This window comes from Notothenia rossii (genome assembly GCF_949606895.1).
Source record: "Notothenia rossii genome assembly, chromosome: 3".
Taxonomy (NCBI): Eukaryota; Metazoa; Chordata; class Actinopteri; order Perciformes; family Nototheniidae; genus Notothenia; species Notothenia rossii.
Window position 1 is genome coordinate 71,792,033 of NC_136901.1, and position 23,249 is coordinate 71,815,281.

Genomic DNA, 23,249 nt, shown 5'->3' on the forward strand with positions numbered 1-23,249 from the left:
ACGTTTTAGTTAAATGTAAGTTGTGTCTTGGCGGGTCAAAGATCCTATCTACTGCCCAAAACAGCAATTCAAATCTGTTGAAACATCTGCAGAAACAACAATGCTGGGACGAAGCTAGTAGCTAAGACCACAGACCCAGACTCATCCGACGCCACTCCACCTCCACCTAAGCAACAGCGGCTGGATTTTAACCGAGGGACTGCTAGCCAGGGAAAAGTTGATAAAGCCATTGCACGGTATGTTGTAGAACACATGCAGGCTATTTCTACTATTTCTATTGCTATTTCTTGATCAACAGATTGTATTATTCTCCAATGCAATAACAGTACTGAAATGAAGGCTATAAGGGAATTAATGGGAGCCTTTTTTTAAAGTAACTAATGCGTTACTGTTCACACTAACGCGTTACTTTTGGGTGTAAGTAATCAGTACAGTAACGAAGTTACTTTTGAAATGAAGTAACTAGTTACTGGTTTTCAGTAACTAGCACAGTAACACTGTTTAAAGGGGACCTATCATACAAATTGCACTTTTTTATGTATTTTATACATAAATGTGTCCCCGGCGTGTCAGGGAACTCACAAAGTGTGGTGTCTCATCAATTGTGTTTGTTTTATGTCTGTCATTTCATGTTTAGTCAGGTATTTATGTCATTCCAAGTCTAGTCAGGTTTCTATGTAGAGTCAGGTTTTCATGTTACTTCACGTCTTGTCTGTCTATTGTATGTCTGTCATCTCTAGTCAAGTCCCCATGTTTCATGTCATGTCTCGTTTTCCCACTTCCTGTTTTATTTTGTACTTACCTCTTGTCTTTCTTTTCAGACCTTGTTACTTCCTCAATTTGGGTGTTTTGCTGCCATCGTCAGCGTCTGCCCCGCCCCTGATTGTTTCCACCTGTTCCCAATTCCCTCATGTTTAAATAGTCCTTGTCTCCCTTTGTCTTGTTTCAGTGTGCTTCATATGTCCAGAGACCCAGCGGATACCAGAGAGGAGAGTTTTGTTTGTTTGATATCAAGAGTTTTGTTTTATCCTCGCAAGAGTGATTTTTTATTAATTCTTTGTTTTATTTTTCTCATTCAAATATGAGTCGTTGCATTTGAGTCCAGTATTTTTGTACCCCATTCTAACACAAAGTGTCAGAAAACAAACCCTCTACCTTTTCCTCAGTACCCAAATCTCTAAAAACGGGGTTACAATGGAGCTGATCCAGATTTGTGTCCGATATGACTTAATATCAGAAATGTGGACCCACTGCACTATCAGAAAATTGCTATGAGAAACAATCTCTGACGTTTTTTGGACATAATATGGTCTTTGTTTACATTAGCAAGCATCGCTAACTAAACTGTACTGGAGAGAGTATGTGTAAAACAGCAGGAAATATAAAAAGGAAGTCACCTTGTGCTAAACCCGCAAGAGAAAAAGCATTTGAGCTCCATACTGTTTCAGAAATAATCCTTGATGTGGATTAGAACATGATGACGTTTAGAATTTAACTGTATCTGCCGGTAGAATTCTGAGCAGGCATTAGCTCCCCCTCCTCTTTTTAGTTTTTTCAAGCTAAGGACCCAAAATCAGCGTTTCTCTAACAAGGCTGGAATAGAGGGATATGAGGGATGCCTAAAATGCATGATCTGATGATATTTGTATATATCTGAGACCCATAAAATAGCATATTAGGAGACCTTTAACTTGGGTGTGTTGCAGGGCAATATATCTATATTATATCAATAGGACGAAATGAGGCTAAGTCATTTACTTGGATTTTGAAAATTGTACATTTCGAAAGTGTTGTCTTTTTTGGGGTGTTTAGAGGCTGCATCATGGTAAAGTGATGTCATTTTCTGAATTTACCAGACTGTTGTAGCTCCATATTACGGAGAATATTTATAAAAATAGTCATTGTGCAGACATTTTGTGAAAGCAGCAATTGCAAACCCCAGTGCCAACAACACCCGGAAGGACCACAGTGTTTACAAAGCTTACAGGGTCAAACTTGGGGGAACACGAGGGTGGGCGTTATGCCTCTGTTACAACTCACAGTAGCAGGAGGGTTGTTAGCATTAACCGCAATGTGAGTGCACAGAGAGGCTGGAAATGAAACACGGACAGGGAGTGTGCCTTTTATTCTCTGCTAAGAACTGCATTAATCCACTATATCTTTACATTCCTAAGAGTTGTTTGCTGCTTTCTTAATGTTCTGCATTTTGTATATAGAGCATTCAAACACCGGGAGCAAAGAGTCCCTGGCTTCGACACACTGCATATCACTCCTACTGCTCCAGAGGCAGTAATTGGAGCGGTAAGATCTTACATAATAATCACATCAGTGATACAACGCCCCCACAATGCAGTGAAGTGACAAGTTCAAGAGGTGTGTTCAGCTGATTGCTCAGATATCAGACATTAGTGTTTGACAAAATGAAAATATCTCATCACAAGAAACATTGTGCACTTGTGTCCTCTACACAGACACAAACAAACCCCCACTAATCATAGCCTCTGAGTCCCGGGCCACTTCCCCTCCAACTGCCACACATGTAGAATTATTACGGCAAATTGGTTTATTTTCATGTAATTTCTCCTTGGTCAAATCAGGAAGAGAGCCGGACCTCAGTGCAGCGACTGACCAATGTAACTCAGGCTCATGTCGCTGGCTAGGCATGAGCAAAACTGACCATCTGCATGATATAATGATTTACCAGGATCGTCATGTACCGAACATCATCTTGATATTTTCACCCAGGACATTATGTCCTAGCCTTTGCATAAAAGAATGCATTAGCGTGATTAGGATCAGTGCAGGGCCGATAATGCTTGGTGCAGCCTCTGTGATTTCAGATTTGACACAGCGGGTTAGGATATAAGACTGTATCCTATCAGACAGGATGGGCTGTACGGAGGAGAGCGGTGCACTAATGCAGAGTGACACTAGCTCTCTCAGCGACTCATCTAATGGCCCTCAGATAGACGTTCAAAACGGCGCAGCGTGAAGGACACAGGGTTACAGGTTTATTCAACCACTTCTCTTTCTAGGAAATGTATTCTATTATTGAAGTGTTCACATTTAGATACCAGTGAAATGATATCCTACTATCATTTAAAATAAACCCATTCTTCGTGAACTTTCTATTTCATCTTTCTATTTTTTGCATATAAGAAATCTCAGTGGGATATTTTGAGCCAGAAAACCCCCACACCAAAACAAAAGACTGCACAACAGTACATAACTGTAATAAAAGTGCAAGTCGGTGCTTAGCCAAGTGACAGTACTCATTTGTCACCTTGCCGACCGCTGCTGGTTGAATATTTGGAACACAGAAGTAGAGGTTATGTGTGGTTGTTTGTGTGTGTTTTGTGTGTGTGTTTCAAGAGAAAAGTGCTGGTGGCAGAGATGCTACTAACAAAAGCTCTACTCTGCAGGAGCACTATGTGATTGGAATATAAAGAATCAGATGCTTTTAGCAATAGCCCTGACCTGAACCGACCTATAGTAAATGTGAGTTTGATCAGTCCTTTTACAATGCAATAAATGCAGTCACTGAATCACACGAATCCCCTACATGTGTAAAATAATGTTACTGCATGCACTGTAGGCATTATGCTTCTTTTGAAATTGTAGCTGTTTCTGTTTGTGGAGCTCTTATTAGTTATGCTCTATCTGCGTCTAGGGGTAAACAGACAGCATCAGGGAGACACTTCATCTGCCTCGCTCCGCTGTATTAAGACATTATATAATCTGCCCATGCAGTGGCCCTGAGCACCATCGAGGCTGCGGTTGCAACTTCAGAGTGGGCACCTGCCTGCAGAGAATGTCCTGAAACTGAAAGCAGCCGGTCTCTGCTGAGCTTAGCCCTCTGATGTTGTCGAGAGACACTGAAGGCAGAATGGAGGGAATGGAAGCTGTGCACAGAAAGAGAACTTCATGTTTACGTATTTTAGTAACTTTTCTGGAGGAATAAATGAAGATTTCCTCCAAGTGTGTACTTTTTCTTCTCAGCTTTTCAATATGTAGCTTACTTTTTACAATGAGATGTCCACTTCATCAGGAGATGGGTTTTCTGTGTATTCCCACTCTGCAGTGCTGCGGCAGATCACTGCTGCCGTAACAGAATGCAGACTGCTGGGATATGACAGCACGTCCCTTGCCAAAAGTCTCTTTCAGACACTAACTGTATATGGAAAGGCAATGTGATGACATTGCATATTTCAAAGAAAACCTCCATTGATCACTAGATTTTTACCAATACATTTTTATTTGGTCATATCTTTCAATTTGCCCACTAAAAACATTAAAATACAAATAGTTATCACCACTGAGCCAGAATGCAGAGCCCATGCAGGTCAGGCCCTCTGTGATTAGATTTGTACATTGACAAGATAAGGTACTTATACCACAATTACCAATGGTTGCATCAGTTTCAGGATCCTGGTATTGTGCATGCTGTCTTACTACGACACTCATGGCTTGCTGGGATACTTGAATGGAGAACTGCAATGTGATTTTACTGATAGGACAAGTTAACATTTCTGCTTCAAAGACTAAAAGGGTCAAATCTGCATCAATTAAATGAAGATAAAATAAGACAAATGCCACTTTGGGAAAGGAAACACCAAAGCAAAGTAACCGCCTGAATGTACATGTTATGAAGATAATAATTGGATTGTACATTTTCTCTCTTTCATTCATAAATGTATCAGAAAATAAAAGCTAGAGCCAGAAACTAAAGTCTTATGTGAACCTTTTCCTTTCATTTCACAGATGTACAGATGTCCTATGGGGATCTCTAAATCACTGGCTGTTCTTACCTGTCTGGGCAGAAATGAATCAGGAACACTGAGGCCAACCTAGACCGATCACTTTGAATAAAGTCTATGATCATCCTCTGTGGGCAGGGACACTTAAATGTGTGGGTATTTTCGGTTATGCTTCTGCTTTAGAGTCCTGGCTAAGCTTTTTTTTCTCCTTTGCTATAAATATACAGCCTGCTACAAAAACAAACGGTCTATCTAGATGAAATCTGAAACAGGTAGAGCTGAATATATTGGCGACTGCCTCTCAGTCACAGACTTTCAAAGACTTCTCTTTTCAGTAATAGACCAGTATGTATATTGTAGTAAAAGTATGAAATTAAAGATAGAAGGTAAGTGTGAAAGGATAAAGATCTTTATTATAGGCGGAATTTTGTAACTGATAGAGGGATTTGTATGACAGAAGACAAAAAAGCGGTAGTTCCAGGTTTTAAATGTAAGTATTTGCTGCTTTACTCTCTCTGAAACTGTATTAAATAAGACATTACTCAGCGTTGGACTGTTGGTCGGAACATAAAGACATTTGATGAAGTCATTTTGTGCTCTAGACATTGAGCTGGGTATTCTTTACAATGAAAATAATTTCTGTTGACCATTTCAAGATTTCAAGGCTTTTATTGTCATTTGTACAAAGCTACAGTGTAGATATGACAATGAAAACCTTAGGTCACCACCTTGGATGCTCCTAAAACAGTGCAACACAATAAAACAGAGACAATCATGTATTAACATATAAGCAGCATTTTAACATTGTAGCGGATGGAGTTGGGTCTAAAAAGAGTCATTTTAACTATTTAACACAGTACATGTATGTAGCCTTGTTGTAGTCTAACTTGTATTCATGCGTCGCCTATTTCGGACATATGTTTCGTATGTAGCTATAAATGCAGTGGAGTAGAAAGTATATATTTTTTTCCAACCATATGTATTGAAGTAGAAGTATGAAGTAGCAGATCATGGAAATAGTCAACTAAAGTACCTCCAACATGAACTTGAGCACAGTACTCTGTTTGATTTGCCCCTTTACACAAAAAGCTACTTCAGATCTGTCAGTAGTTAAGAGGCTGAAACAATCAGATTCCATCAGCTCTACTGCAGCCAACACATCCAACACAGCATCACAAACATGATATATTTGCTGTTGAAATGTTGCTGTGGTTTATGAGGTTGCTGCTTTGCAAATGTAATAAGTAATATCATTTGGTTAATAGTTGGCCCTGCCTTTAGTTGTTGCTGAAGAATATTGTGTCTAAAAAATGAACCTGTGTTATAATGAAGGCTTTACTCTCATGTGGTAACTTGTCAGGCAGCTGCACTAATTGGTTAAGGGATTTTCACTGAAGGCAGATTAAAAGTGCCAATTTACTATACAATCATGTATTGCTACACGAGCCCCAATTGCAATTGCTATTCTACACAACACAAACCAATCACTGCTATGTGCACTGCAAACATACATGCTTTTTAATAGCCAGATTAAATTTCATTAAATCAGTATGTCCAGTAATCAGTATGTGTATGAGAGTAGAAAATATGGTATTGTCCGTTTAAATGATATCACGATTTTAACCACAAAAGAGGTTTGTCCTTATTAGAAAAAATACAAATATTATTGTTCAAAGCTTTGAAATATAATCCTATTTGCCATGGAAAGAAAATATACAATGCGTTTGCATTATGGTAAGAGAAACGCGTAACAATATAGGCTCAATATCACACAAATAAAAAGCTATGCTTTTTCTCGCCACAGCAAAGATTATGAAGTTTGAAGCACAAAGAGCTTAAAGGTTGATTATTAAGATATATGAATATTCTGTGTTGACTGACCATCTAGACTCCCACTGTAAAATAAATAAACCTACAGCCTGTTGAAGGTTTCTTAAAGGCTAAGGAATGCTATCTGGAGTGCCTATAACCCCAACTGTGACTTAAAGGGGACCGATCATGCAAAATGCACTTTTGTACGTCTTTTATTCATCAATATGTGTCCCCGGTGTGTCAGGGAACTCACCAAGTGTCAGAAAACACAAACCCCTTTTCCTCCATACCCAAATCTCTAAAAATGGGGCTGCAACGGATCTGATACAGACTGATACAGATTTGAATTTGTCTGACGTCAGAAAAGGGGTGCTCCACCTATATGGGCAACTCTCCATCTATCAGGGGAATGGGGGGTTGGGCCATGGCCATTGCCGCTCGAAAGCGCTGGAGACGCTGAAGTACATATGCCAGGCCTGTAAGTGGCGCTTTAGTCTGCCACAAAAGAAGCGAAGAAGACTTCTCACCAAATCAGCCCTTGCAAAAACAGGGCTGGAAAAGAGCAAATAGAGCGAAAAGAGGCATGGCTAAAATGCATGATCTGTTTGGTATTTTGAAAAAAAAGCTTCACAGACATGTTTTATATAGGTTTGGCCCTACAATATATTATTCAAATATAGCATGATAGGTCCACTTTAAGACAACCAGTCTAGGATGGGATTCAACAAGCTGTTCAGATTTGGTTTCCCTTTCTAAGTCACATGCAGGCCCACTACACCATCTGAGTATCTCCACCCTGCGTCTATTCAGTGACTTTATTATGGCCGAACATTTGATAATTTATCATTATTAGCCTGTGACGACTAAGATTTACTCTTAGTCATCACAGGCTAATAATGATAAACAGACTGGGCTAATCAAAGTTGCGTTCTATTTCCATAAAATGTCTTCCAATTAAACATAAACCTAAAAATAATGATAGCCAGTAAAGCCAATTCACTATTTGGTCCCACTTCCCCCTTAGGTTCTCCTCAGTTTAAACTGTGTCCAGTTGAGCCTTGGTGACTCTAAGATATCACAGTTCATTGACATGAGCGTGTCTGCAGAGAACAGCCTTCCTTCCCTGGGCACTGATCCCTTTTCCCGTAACACTCCTCCGAGTGTTATGCTCTGTTTGGGTTAGTCACCCAAAGCTGCTGTGAACAAGGTGAATGAGGAAAGACAAGGCAATAGCAGAGAGCCATTCCAGCCTGCAATACAGATTACACTGAGCTTTGAGTCAAGGAAATGTTGAAATCACATCATTACTATTCCTACTTTGCAGCCGTTATAATATGCTATTTTACGTCAACATAGTGTGGCTTAACGAGGAAAGGGACAGCTTTTGTTTTTCCCATTAAGTGGAATGTTTGAAGGACCTGAGGGCAAACTTTTATATTATCATTGGCTGAGAAAGGTGTGTTTAAATGTTGTCTCCTCTTTCTGGCAGCTTTATCTTTCTATGATGACTCTTTCCTTCCGGAACAAGCAGAGGTATCATTTGGCAGAGTGAGAAAACTGGTGCCGGCTATTGTTTAAACTTGACTATTGTGTCTGTTTATCTTGAAGAAACAAATGTCTCTGTAAAGGTTTTGTAAAAAGTTTCTGGTCCTGTTGCGGAAAAAGCATTGCAGTCAGTTGAAACAAGGCAGTTTAAAAAAAACTGGTGTTGCACTATTTTGCAGAATGATAGACCTTGCAGACATAAGCCTGCATAAGGAGCGATAAGATTGACTGATCAGTCTCCTCTGTGCTCTTCGTGGATGGCAAAGAAACACATCCTATAAAAGGATACTGCATACTAGTTGTCTGTGTAAAATGCCGCTCAGCATTTATATGCAGTGTATAGTTAGCTAAAAGGTAGATTCCCCAAGGGAAGTCAAACTTTTCCTGGAGTTTATGGAACCTCGGGAGAATATTAACACTGCAACAGCAGTCTTGATTAAACTAGAGAGATGTCAACAACTCAGCATATGCTGGGTCCAAACGGGACATACAGGAGGTTATATGTGTTGTGGATATTGTTTTACATTAACTGATTTAATGTTGTTATATATCGACTAATTCACGTGTTGTCACTGTTCAAAGAAAACAGACAGCTTTATCGTGATCAGTTGAAAGTTAAGGGAATTCAATACATCGGACAGTTGTCCAACAATTAAAAAAATGGAGAAGTGAAGGAAACAAATTATGTATATTTTGCATATATAAGGAATTGTTTTCATTGTAAAAACTGGAGAGCATATTCCGAAGAGATCACACCAGGGTTGACAACAAAGCAAGTGGATAATAAAGCAGGAGTCAAATGGTCACTTCCCCTTTTCTTATCTCCTAATTCCTGCACGTTAGCATGGACCAAATCCATCTTTTGAACTTATAAACCCATTCAGACTTATGAATGCCATCATGATATACACAAGCACGCACCTTCACCCTTGCCAATTAGCTTGCTGTGCTAACCTCAGCCTTTGGGGCGGAAATCGCGCTGGTGAACGTTGGTTCTGCGTTATTTGCATTAATTAACATACTGTGCAGAGTGTGTGGCTGACTCCCAGTTTGACAGCATAAATACACAAATCATTACAACCCTGGTATACGAAATGGTTTAAAGGAGCTTTACCAGATCCCAGGACAAGATTAAAATGCTGCCTACAGGTTAATGCATCAGTAACAATAAGCTCATATTGTAATATAGAATATTAATACTTGTTCAGGGTCCATTCTGCTGCATAATGACTACAGTTTCCTCCAAGGCATACCTCCTCCGCCCAATGAGCGTATAGAACATAAAAAAACACTGTGCCCCTGTGTGAGTGAAACGGTAGCTAAACTAGTTCGAAAAACAATTACAGGACACTATATGATTTATAATATTCATTAAGCTTAAGTCATTGTATTTCTAAATCACTGAACAGAGCATTATTAAATACACAACACAAACCGGAAACTTGCATGTATATAATCACAAGTTATCATTGTAGAATAATGGCAAATCACTCTGTGTTACAATACGGAAGAATACAGCAGATAATCCTGTCTGTCAGCTAAGGCTATTGACAGGCACACACCATACACAGTATGTGCTTTGCATCTGGTAAAGTGTGGAAGAAAAAAACGATTTTGACAAATGTGTTTTTGACAATAAAGCATGACAGGTTCTTTGGATATGCCTTTTCAGAGTTAATAACAAAACTGAGCTTTGAATCCGCTATAGTCTATACAAACAACCTCTACCATTAACAAGACTGCACAGTGAAAACATGCCAGACGGCCTTTTTGATCAGTGAGGGACGTGGCAGCATGAAATGATGGGGCTTCCTTTGACAAAGCCGCCTTGAACACTTGTGTTTACAGCAGGAGTAACAGCAGATTAGGGTGTTTCCATGTCAAAATCCAGCCATTAAACAGACAGTCACTTTTCTTTATCCGTGTCCACAGCTTTTAAATCACTTACCGTACTCTAAGAATGTAGGCTGCTCTGTTAAAAGGATTCTCCTTCTAATTCCTGTTTGAAATGTAAAATAGCAACTCTATCAACAGAGGAACCAAATGTATGGAGCTATAATTGACATTTCCTTGATGTGAAGCATGAAAAAAAAAAACAATCACAGTACTCGGCAGCATTCTCTAAATTCTTGCGGTTCATTGCAATTGTGAGGTAAGTACTTAATGATATGCTACGTCCTTCCTGCTTTTATTATTTTACGTTTCAAGCCACTTAAAAGCTTAAAGTATAAAGCAGATATGTTAATGAGTGATTGAGACAAAGAGACGCCATCTCTCATTCTGCCACTACTTGTTGTAGCACTAGTGTGACTAACAGCAGGGCTGAATGTCTTTTGTCAGTAAATGAGAGTTTAATATGTAGCACCATGGAGATGGGACGTAGAGTGTGTGGCCCCCGCTGTTTCCTTCATCAATGCCCTGCCTCGTCACAGACCGCGCCGCACGACACCACTCTCATTTTCACCGACACGAGTCTGGAAGAGCACAAACCTGAGACTTTTATAACAGCCTCCTGAGTTGCTTTCTGATGCACATTCATCTAGACTGCGGCACTCAAGGTTCGCTTAAGGTATAAATCTCAATTAATATTCTCACAGACGGGAAAGGTCATTTGTCTTTTTTCCATTAAAAAGGAAAATGTCTCCAAAAGAATTAATGATAATTATTTCCAGCTGTTTTGGTTTGATGAAACCTCTGAGCTTTTTAATCTTTTTAATATATTTGAAAAAAGGATGTAAGACAACAGGATTATAACGAACATGTCCTCCTTATCGTATGAATAATGTCAGATTTTAAAAAGGCCTGAATGGTAGACTGTAATTGATAGAGATTTATAGTCATTTCAAATATAAATGAAGAAAGAATAGTCATTCGCCACGTGATGACCCTATTAAAATTACTATTACTATTAAGTCTGAATCTCCCAATCAGATCATTTAAACGTTTTAATTGGCATGGCTCATCACAAAGTTTTCAAATTGGACATTAGCAGTTTGATCCGAATAATGTTTCAAGATAACCATTTAACAGCACGCAGATACGTTTTTCTCTTGGAAAATCAGTTTTGAATTGAATGTCTTGTCAGTGAAACCGTTTTAAACATGCCTGAGAAATGTCTTTCACTTTACTCTAAACTAATACGAAATGTCCCCTCTACTTGCACAAGCAAAAATCAAAGACACCTTTCTTTGTTGAGCTACTGACGCTAGACTTTGAAGACAACATCTGACCATCTTTGACATTTTCTATGGCCTTTCACATAAATGGCTGAACTTCTTGACGTTTTATTCGTCACAACAAAGTGCCCTGACACAGCATCAGGCTTGGGATCTGGTTTCAGCTTAGGTCATGTTCAGGCTTGGTTATTTTTAAGTACAAAAAATAAGTGTCCCATGTGGGCAAGTGAGAAATGCAATGCCTAGTAGGAGAAGTGCACTGGTCGTATTAAATTAGTCTCCAGTTTGAATATGGGACAGGGTAGCAGATATGGCCATCATTTCTGTAATACCCTTTTCTGTGTTCATTCATTGAATTGATTTAGTGAGACCAGTAAGAGGTTTCTCACCAAAACACATGGTAATATTAGTGTCTCCAGATAATCAAACCAACACAACTGTAATGGAATACTATTTATAGTCATGGTGGCATTTTATATAAAATTAATAGTTGTGACCATAATTTTAACTAAGAAGATAATCACATTTGCCAAAAAGGTTATGTTTACGCCTCAGTTTGTGTGTCCGTTTGTTTGTTAGCAGGATTACAACAAAAAATGTGGCCCATTTTTGGAAATGTGTTGATGGACTTTAATATGGGCCGACGCAGAACATATAACATTTAGGAGAGAATTCAAATCATGAGTGAATACACAAAGCAATGCAGTGCCAGATTGCTGCATTCATGCAGTGTCGGGATAATCGTAAAAAAAATTGTCTGACTTTGAAATGTCACGTCAATGGCCCTAAAAAGGGAAACAGCTAACAAAAATGTGTTGTGTAAACAACCTGAGAAAAATGTAGAATTCAAAACATATTTTCAGTAGTGTCCATGTTGTTCAATATGACTTAGAATGGGCATTCTGGGAGCATGTGAATGCACCATAGGCAGAGGTATACACTCTCAAAATGTCTACAACATATTTCATGAATCATAAGTCATTATAAAAAATATGTGTGTTCACCCTCAACACTTTCTGTTGCATCTTTAAGAATGTTTGTACTTCACTGTCCTTGTAAACTGCAGATAATGTGGATTTTATTTGTTGCAAACAACAGTTTTGATTGGGGACTGTGATGAGATTATACCCTTAAGTGAGAAGCCGTGTCATAACCACTCAAGTGAGTTTTACTTTAAAGCCTCTTACAATCAGAGCCATCAGATAAAGTGGAAGACTTATCGAATGGGGCTGACATATTTCTTTGAACAAAATGATGAAAGGTCTTAGAAGAGTCACATTTTTCTTTGATGGATTATTAAATGATAATTATAGATCAGAGTTGATCATGAACATTCATAGTTTGTAATCACAGCTTAAACACTTGGCGCATAACAATGTCCACAAAATCCAGGGGGTGTATATGGGACTATGTATCTTGTGTCAGAAAATAGGTCTTTGATCCTCTATACGTATATGCAATAGGGTGCATTGTTTTACAGTGGGAGGATGACTTATACAAACAAAAACTAGCAACAACGCAACCGTAAAATACATATTTTATATGATGTTGATATATGTATTTATTTAAATGCTGATGAAATTAAATAACCGCACATAACAGCCTTTTGAAGATAAATATCCATAAAATAAACATGCACAACATATGGTGAAATCCTTTATGCTATTGACAGAGCTATTTTTAAGTGTTAATCTCGAGCGATAGCACCCCAATTAGACAGCATACACGTATATGTGCATTCTCCGACAAATGGTGTTTCTCTTAAAAGGAAAGAGTCTGTATTTCACTATGTTGCTAGACCCTGAGTGTCAGCATGTGCTTAACGGGCAAAGTCAACTGCCTTCTGTTGCTCCATGTAAGATCAGTGAAGCATTGAAATAAGGACAAGCCTTGCCATGCCCAGAGAGTGACATCACTTTTGAATTTGAACCAAGTTTGAGCTGGTCCAACTTTTTGCAATGTATTCTTGCCATTTCCTTAGGGATGTGGAACACAAAAGGCTCCCATGAAGAAAATTAAAAAATGTTCACAGTTCATTGAGCTCATTTAAATGAATCAAAAGATGCAACTAACTCATATAGTATGGCAATGCCAACCACTATTCAGTATTAGGCCATACTGTACAAACATGGTAATGCAAATGTGGTTTCTAAGGGAGTTAAGGAGGGCTTCAATGTTAGAGGTCTGACTTTTAATTAGGCTCTGGTCTGCTGGCTCAAACCTAGTGCAAAGCTGCTATGATAGCCACAGTAAATAAAAAAATCTAACATTATGCGTATACTGTCTGGTTTTACTTTTGCATTGAACACTATCCGATAATGTTACTTCACTGTAAGAAAATACATATTTACTAAATTGTATTCTATCTGGGGTATGTCCCACTTAAATCTTCCACAAAAGTAGAAAGAGATGGCCAAGACATGCTCACATACAAAGTTTCCTGGATCACATTATACACATAGAACTAGTAAAAACCCAAATAACTCAATGTACACTGCAGGAGTTATAGTGGAAGCCCATTTGGATTATTTTGGGTTATTTTGTAAATGATCTCAAGTAATCTAAAGTTATTCCGTCCAAAAGAAGGACTTTGTTTAATTCCTTGGAGGTTTATGTCAGTGTTTGATTTACAGCATATTTGGGCTATTTTGCATAGTCTCAGAATATTGCCACCAATCCCTAAGAAAAGTTATTTCCCCTTGGAGGACCATTTATTTAGTCAAGGCCGGAGTAGTTTAGCGGGATGGCTTTCATTTCACGGTTCATACTCTCAATGTGATTAATAAGTAAAATGCTGTTGAAGAGAGAGAAAAGCCGTCATTCAATCCTATCTCTCTGGAATGGTGGGAAGACGGAATATCCATAGGCATTTGGATCTGTTGTCAATCACTTCACGGAAAATCAAGCATATTTGGATCTGGTCTGACAAGTCCTCATCGGGTTGACTATTTCCACAGCTATAGGGTGGGGTGGTTGTTATACATCAGTGTAACAACCACAAGCTGTCTAGATGTTGGCTATCTATTTAAATATGGTATACTACAGTATGAACCAAATGGAGACGTTTAAGAGAAATTGTAGAGATAAGTAATGAAAAATCTTGACATTAAACGCTTACTGAGTGTGATGCAGCAAACTCAAAATGTCCTGCCCAGAGATGGGGTTGCTTTTTTGCAGCAAACTCAGCAGTAGTTACACCCACACATCTGGATGCTGCACAGGTCGACCACAGCATGCCAGTAAGATCTTCTTTTGACAAATGAGCAACCTCCCTCTCCCTCTTGTTGCTACACCAAGGGGTACCATGGCTTGTATCTTATACCCCATTTCTAGTGAAACTCATAAACCTCTCTCAAGCAGCTAGCTGACCAGTAGTTAATGACCAATAATAACTGTGTTGGGGTGGTGCCACTATAAGCTTCCATTGTCACTGTCATAGTTTCTTCAAGTCTCTGGAGCCGTACTGCAGCCATTAAACAGCGTTTCCCCCAAAGATATTCTTTAGTTGGATGTTTTGATTAGGGTTGTGGAAAGCGCTGTCTAACATATCAATCTATTCTAAAATGTCCAATAGGTGTTTGACAGGGTTGAGATTATGTGACTGACTCCAAAGACCATACACTTAAAATTCACATAATTTCACACCCATCATTGGGTGACCCCTTGTGCCCTTTCTGGAATTATCAGCATTCATTATAGTATATTTATTCAGGCTTTTCCTATCATCTGGATTCTCTCTGCATTTCTACTCATTTTGTTTTAAAATATATAAAATGGTTCTAACTTAAACTCATATTTAACAAATTCAAGGTAAACACACAGGCTACAATATCCGCTATGCCTCTGCCAGTAGGGTAATGCTACTATAAACAAAAGGCAACACTGATGATAAGCTTTAATTCAGCATGAACCTAAGGTAACAACATGTTCATAGTATAAGAGAATAAACCTTTAAGTGAATAGTGAAACGTTTTTTTAAAATACTGCCCATCACATCATAAGTTTGAATGTTCAGTACCCGACAATAACTGAGAGCCAACACTGAACACTGCCAACACTGTTAACACAGAAGATGAGGATGGATCCCACATATACAAAGAAAATAGCAGCTGATAACAATAAAAACATCTATATTTATTATAATTACTATTATGGATTTTTGTACTTCAGTTAGAAAATGGCTTAGATCGTTAAGTTTGAATTTACATCATCATCATTATTATTATTATCACATTGAACCTAACAGATCAATTTTTTATTATTTTAAGTTTTTATTTTCTTGCTCCAAATGATCTATTTAGATTTTGATAGTTTTGAATTATAAATTGAGTGTGATTCTGGAAGAACATCAACGCGGATAGTGACTTCTATTGATCAAAAAACTTGGGACAGAATAATTTCTTTGCAAATGCTGTTTAAATAATTAGCTTATCAAGTACTCTGCTCACTGTGAGTCATTTCATGTATAACAAATACTAAATATGGTACAGAAATCAACGTTCTTGTTTTTTTGTTCTTAACCCTCTTTATACTTTACTTCTATGCTGATCTTCAACTGGAACCCTGAGACTGAAACCTGAAAAGGCCTCATCCAAAGCGGGCCAACAGTGAGGGAAAAGGCAGAATTGAAAGCGAGCTAGTAAAGAGCAAAGCTGTCTGTTTCATCACTTTACCTCCATGTAATAAATATTAAAATGCCAATGCAGCAGTAATCTGACCTGGCCTTGGCCCTTTTTATACGTTAGTAGTGTGAGCATCAAGGCTAGTGCGTTGCATTTTACAAGTTGTTTTCCTCATTTACTGTCGTCTGCTGGACAGGGGTGGAAATAAGTTCGGGGGGGGGGGAACACCCTGTCCCCTGTTTATATTGTCAATCTCGAGACAAAATGCCCTCATTGCAAGATCTGTTGGTCATTTAATTAAGTCCTGGAAAAACCTGGTTTTAAGTTTCATGTTTGTGACAACATTTTAAATCATTTGTGATTCCCCTTCAAAATTGTGAAGTCATGCAACACTACAGCACGTCCACAAGTATTTGCAATTGCATGCTTGATGCTACTTTAACTACTCTCCGCAGCTTATGATTATTATGAATTCCATACATGTTACACCTCTGGCCAAGGAAAGTGTTTATCAGCAGGAAGATACAGAGTTCAGCTTAAAACTCCATATACTCCCTATGGCAATGTATGCATGATTAATAGGGCCTGTGTGCATAAAGCACACTCACCATGTAACCAGTGTCTACAGTGACTCATACAGCCCTTAGCAGGTGGGACAATATCCATCTCATTTCTGAGGAGTATGTCGGTGCCATCCTCTGCTTTGTCGTTTGTCATTTTGATTAAGTAAGCTCTTGAATCATCCCTGGTCTTATTGACTTCATTTGCATTTTCCCCCCATACTCAAACGTTGTAGCTCGCAGTGTTTTAAATATCAGAATCACACACTATTTATGGCTGAATGAGAAGTTAATGTTGGAGGATCATTTCAAAAAATCTGAAAGAATTGAATACATTAATATTGCGGAGGCAATTAAAAATATAGTTTGACTGGCCCATACATAAATACAGACAGTGAAATAAAGAGCAAGAGAGAGGGATAGAGACTGTAGCCAAACACGAATGTTGCATTCAGGGACTTTGTGCAAATGTCAGCAGGCCTCTCAGCACCTCGCTAGCAGTCTAACTGGAAATGGCACTGAGACACTGCTGACCATATGGCTCTTGTAATTAATCGTGCCGATTAATTTTTGGCTGGTCTTCAGTGTCTGCACAGTCACTTATGTAATACCAAAACCCCGTGAGCAAGCACTTCCCAGAGCTTTTCATCATGAACGGTAGAAAATGAACACGAGGTCCTGTGGTGGTAAGGTTAACACTTCAGCGGAGAACTTGATTTCATCCAGAAAAACGTTGAGGTTATTTATATCAGTCTAATCATTCCTACTTCTTAAAAAGGAAAACATCAACAGTAAGGAATGAATAGGAACATCTGAGTAAATTAAGAACGTTTAAAACAAAAATGAAGACCATTATTTATACATGATTATAATGCTTACTTATTCACACTTGAAATCTGCATTTTAGAAGTCTTCTGTGTTTATACATGTATTTAAATGTATTTATACACTATTGTAGGGACACTGTGTAAGGATCTTTACTGTACAGTTGCATATGAAAAAAGTCGTAATAGCCTTTTGTGGCTTTAAAAAAAGCTGCGTCAAGTAATATAAATGGCCTCAAGTCATGTACATGAGTCAGCATTGCTGGAAGTGAAGAATATAAGTTTGAAAATGAATTTAAAAATCTGGAGGTGTGGAGTGAGAAGCCAGTGATCTTACCAAAACCCACTCCTCATAGCTATAAGATGTTACCCTCTAGTAAAACACCAGCAAAATTGAAGACATAGACATAGTGCTATAAAACCTAAATTAACTTTAAACAATATATCCGATGGTAGACAAATCGTCACGCTAATGTTTGCCATTTTTGCTATTCTGTTTTTCACTCCTAGGAATAAAACTGTGGGTATTTGTTCAGGTTCATTTGTTTACATTTCACAGAGCTATATAGCTGTAAGCAAATGAGACATTACAGCCTTGAATAAATACAGAAATACTGTAATTTCACATTGCTGGCAACGTGTAACAAATGCAAGTACACATGTCCTTGATATAGGCAGAAACACTTCAAAGTACAAGAGTTATCTAGTATGTATTGTTTACCGCTCAGTGTAAGTAATGTATCAGGGAGAGAGGTGAAGAATCGCCTTCAGGCATTTATCAGAAGCTCGTTCAGAAAACAAAACATATACATTTTGAATGCCCTGCTCATAATATTGCACTTATAATGGACACAGTTTCTATGAACAATACGCAATGCTGTCTTGATGTAAGTTACCATAAGTTATGCTATACACAGACATATGTGGAAGAATCTGAAGCATAAAGCCTCAGTCTATGAATTCTCATTCCTTTAGTGTTTTTATCTGTTTCGGTGCGACATGTTTTTGCAGTTTTTTTATCACTATTTGTTTTTGCCCAGATATCTGAGGTGACCTTTAATTGTATTGTACAGTTTGTCTACCCTGCACATTAAAAGCCTCTCATTTGTATGCAGTGAGCTGTTAAAGAGACTGCGTCACCTTCTGTGTCGTATAGGGCACAATGCTAATCGTCCTTGGATGACTAAAGAGCTTGGATTATGACACTGTCCCCTCCTCCTTTTTTCTCTCTTATAGGAATGCAAAGGTCGAGCTTTTAGAATAGACGCCTTGCTATATGCGCGCGGGGAATCCGAGGGTGTCGCTAGGGGGAGCCTGAAGGACTCACACTAGCTCACTTTAAGACTTCCACCTTCTCTCTCACACTAACTACGGCTGGAACTATGGACTTCTGCTCCTGCAGCTGTGCTTCTGTTGAGCGTTGCAGTGATAACAGACCAGCGAGACGACAAGCTGTTATCTCCTTGATGCTGACATTCACCTTATATACTTAACATGCGTCCACAAGGCACTGTGCTCTCACTGAGAAAGCTGCAGGGAACCAAGGAGGGAAACAAGGGCATTTATAATGCTCACTTTTTGACAGCCAAACAAGAACAATGCATTTACCAAAATACAGGCTTATGTTGGAGTATTCCTTTTTTTACAAGAGGTTCTTAGATTACTTATTATTATTGTAAGCTGGGATAATGTTAATAATAATTTGTTGGGGAAAACTTCTGTGTAGCAATGCAGTGGGAGTCATCGACTCAGGAAGGAGACAAGGGCGAGCTGGAGCTTTGATGTCAAAACACTGATGGTTTATTAGGAGCATCGGCCGGAGAATTCGCAAAACAAGTCCAAGAGCCAGCGGTTCTGACTTCGCGAGAGAGTTGCTACGTCAATTCTGAAGAACTCTAGCCCAGACCCATGTATTTAGCTAGTTCAGAGAGAATAATCAACATTGTGCATAACAAGATAGAATCATAACTCCTCTATCAGCTGACGCCAACAGGCAGGAACAGGGAGACAAAACACTGAGAGCACAGCAGCCAAGGCTCCAGGTGCGTGTGCTCAGTCAGGACAGTTTGAACTGATAAACTGGGTCAAAGTTATGGACCTTGGAAAATATTTCCCCAACAATAATAATAATAATATATTTTGTTACAGCGTGCTTTTTTTTTTAACAGTTGGCTTCGAAAGCAATCGTTTTTTCATTATTTTGAAAAAATATGAACTATTAAAGAAAGAGAGCACACCTTTATCTATTTAATAAAGTTGTACAAAATAAAGTAAGAAATCATTCCAATGTGTACTGTAGGACAGTAAAAAGTTTAAAAGGGGAGGGATTAGTCAATTATGCATAAATAAAAAGAAAGAATGCTAACTAGGTAACATAAGATAAGAATACACAAGTTTACATGATTTGTTGTGATCATATTCTAAAGATGTTTGGATTATTGAAAAGTATACAGCTCCCTTTCATCTGAGTGTTGAGAGCTGTATCCATGAATTCATGTTGGGCTCAAAGTAGGGCTGCTCAATTATTGCAAAAATCATAATCTCGATTATTTGGGTCAAAAATTGATATCACGATTATTAAAAACGATTAACCATTTACTTTGAAAACATCAATATTTTGAAGAAAATAATTTGAAAAGTATGTTTTTAACAGTTGATTACCCTGAACTTTAAGTATAATTCAAGTGAAAAAAATAAAATCGTTTTATTTCAATTATGTTATTTTCATAATCGTGACAAGCCAAAATCGTAATTGCGATTAAAATAGGATTAATTGAGCAGCCCTACTGTAGCTCAAAGTGCACCAGATTGATGCATTTAACTTCAACATTTAAAAAACATCTTCCTGGGGGTGCATGCCCTCGGACCCTAGACTAGAGGATGTGACGTCCACCACCAAATAAAGCAGGTTAAAATAATTAAATTGCATACATTTTATTTTAGTAAACAATGAAAACGGGTCCCACAGACCCAAACAACACACAAAGGTTAAAGGTGGCATATAATAATGTTAAAATGTGCTAAATATATACACTGCAAAAAAACAAAAAAGAGGAGTAAAAGTAGCTCATGACTTGTTTTATTTTTTGAAAGTAGCTCTCATCCTAAAAAAGGTTGGAGACCCCTGTTATAGAACGATACATTTGACAATTTTAAGCTTGGCCTACCATTTTATTGGAGCGATGAGGAACAGGTGGGGCTTGAAAAGGCCCACCTGTTCAAAGTGGGGAATGACAGAAAAAGTTTGAGAACCACTGCACTACACGCTTTAAAGCCATGATTCCTTTTTGTTTTAAACATAACACAAGTTGGACACAACCTGTTGTGAGACAATGTGTTTTTGTGTGACTTTGTCCTTCAAAATTAAATTAAGATTTACACTAAAAAGAGGTTTGCACTTCCTAAGCGCTGGCAATAAAAAGGAAAGGCTGTACCTTATCTCTGCCTGTACTCTCGCTGGCTTTTATTACGGAGGTAATTTGCATTTTTATTTGGAGCTTGAACCTGTGCTTAATAGAATTAAACTGAGAGACACATTGACATGGTTTTCTGACCTCACCAAGGCCTGCTAGTACCAAAGGGGCATAATCACTGAAGTTGTAGCGAGGCATGGTGTTGACCCCAGTTGAGATAAGCCTTAGGAGGTAAACATTGGCTTCTTAAATCCCAATTATTACCATCATTTTCAACAAACTCCCTGCAGAGACAGTGCATTAACCTGCAAAATAGCGTGTTGTTGAAAACATAAGTCAAGGAGATATTTTCATTTACTCACCCCGTACAATATTGCCAATTTATTGTACAATATTGGAAGACCTTGGATAGAAAGCAAATCAGTAGTGTCTTTTTGTCTTTAATGCAGAGCAAGATTGCGTTTTATTTTTGCACATTAACTCCCATGCCTGTATCTGTGAAATTGGAAGTGGGCTTGCCAGACATTTGAATGTTTACAGCAGCTTTGAATTTCCTATTTCAGTCAATATTAGGTTAGACTAAGGGGGAAATAGCTTGAGAGGGCGAAGTGCTATGAAGCATGAACAGCCTAGCTGTCGACCTACAAGAAACAGAACCAGACAGAATGAAGTTTGGCATTTTATAATTAGAGATGAAGGGCTGGAGAAGCAAACAATGCATTTCAACTGGCACACATCAATGTCTACTAATGGAAATACAATAGCAGAAGTGAGATGTAGCATGAGATGCCTGCCTCAAATAATAACAGCACCACTCAACCAAAGTATGTAATTGGACATATATTATACAATTAGTTTCACTGCTTTCCCTACTTTAGACTTAACTAAAAGTGGCTTAATTGTCTCCAGTACCGACTTATTGATGGCTTTTAATAGACTCTGCTACTCCAGCTATATACAGTGCGATTCATCAAGTCACAGACAGACAAGACTAAACACCATGTTCTTCCAATAGTTGTCAGCCCCGACCTTTAAGGTGGTTTTAACAAAAGGCATAATTGACACTGAAAGAGTGTTGCGGAAGGAATACAAAAACTTAGAACATTTCTGAATTAAAGTACATAATTTGCCCCATGGCCAAATTAGGGAAATATGAAAAGATCATGGCCACACAGAGCACAGTCAACTTTGTCCAGTAATGCAGTGATACAAGTTTGGGGTCATGTCTGCCCTCAAATCTTAAATACCTAGCATACTCTTGAAACATAAATAACCATATGAAAGCTACAAATGACAGACAAGTGTTCTTTATCACACACCTATAGTAAATAATTCTGGCACACAATGTCTCTTACTTTCACAGTACACTCTATCTATGCAGTCTCCTTCTCTCATAGTTGAATATAGGAGGACAGACTGACATCAAGACAGCAGCACCCATGAGAACAGTACCCAATATAATGGGGTTTGCAGCACCACCAACAACACATCACACAAATAACAAAATACCAGTACAAAGAACACTGCATGTTAACAATATTCAATGGCTGCACGGTATTTAAGCAAAGCCCAACCATTTATAAGTACCCAAATGTATCACCCATAGAGGTATCACCACAGGATTAATCAGTCAAATTAACATCAAAGAAGAAGACATGACACACCAGTCAGTCAGTCAGTTTCTCTGATGAACCTTAAACGAAGCTGTAGGCTATTCTTCAAATAATTAGTCTGTTACCTCAATCAACCCTGAATAACACTAACTGGAACTTGCAAGTCGCACTTTGGTCTTTAAAAACACACAAACTGCGGCCAACTCCATTTAGCAAAGCAATTGATGCAGGAACTTTTGGATTTACCCAACAGTACAGTTTCAAACACACAATAACGAGTGAAATGTCTTACCTTGCAGGTGTTTGTTCTTCTTGTACAGAAGCATCCACATCCACCAACCCATGGGGCAAACATAAAGTTTTGGCTCATCTATGTTTGATATCAACTTGGAAAACAAGGCCTGCTAAAGTACAGTGTATTAATACAGCTAGCTTGTTGGGTTGCTGTTAGTATCATTGCTAGCTAGCATCGGAGTTGACTGTTTTAAGCCCGAGTGTCTCTCCACCGTAACGTCAGTTGTCTGCGTTCATTGTTTCTTAAATGTCCACAACTGAAAGTGCATAACATCTATAATTTAGTTAGCCGACCTTATGAAAACAGTATTTAAAGTGAGTAAGTGTGCAACAGCACCTCCCAGTGGTCGCTATGACAAAACAATGGGGGAAACAATGGCCTTAAAATAGCCTCCGTTGAACATAATATTACGTTTTTACATTGATGTGTTATGTGGTCATTCTACAGAAAAGGTGGAATCTGGGTGATACAAATGCTGAAATATATTCCTTCTAAACACATCTAAAACCAGTTGAATAGCAATAACTAACTCTTAACTTGATGAATCCACAACAAGTAGAGCTTAAAGTATTTTTTATTATTTTTATTATTTTTATACATTATACAATGCTTATGTACATAGGAATGTCACT

General features: G+C 38.3%; 1 protein-coding gene across 6 annotated transcripts in view; it reads right to left on the reverse strand.

The window, feature by feature from the left end:
• Positions 1-22,953, reverse strand: part of LOC307032560 (glutamate receptor 3) — a 118,858-nt gene extending 95,905 nt beyond the window's left edge. For 2 of the 6 annotated variants that reach the window (XR_013806301.1, XM_079670627.1), the window contains exon 1: positions 22,615-22,953. Coding sequence is in view for 5 of the 6 variants with exons in the window: in XM_079670627.1 (XP_079526753.1) it covers positions 22,615-22,666 (52 nt within the window). In the remaining variant the exon portion in view is untranslated. The remainder of the gene's footprint in view (positions 1-22,614) is intronic. The other 4 variants (XM_079670623.1, XM_079670622.1, XM_079670626.1 and 1 more) reach the window with 4 other exon arrangements.
• Between the last annotated feature and the right edge of the window lie 296 nt (positions 22,954-23,249).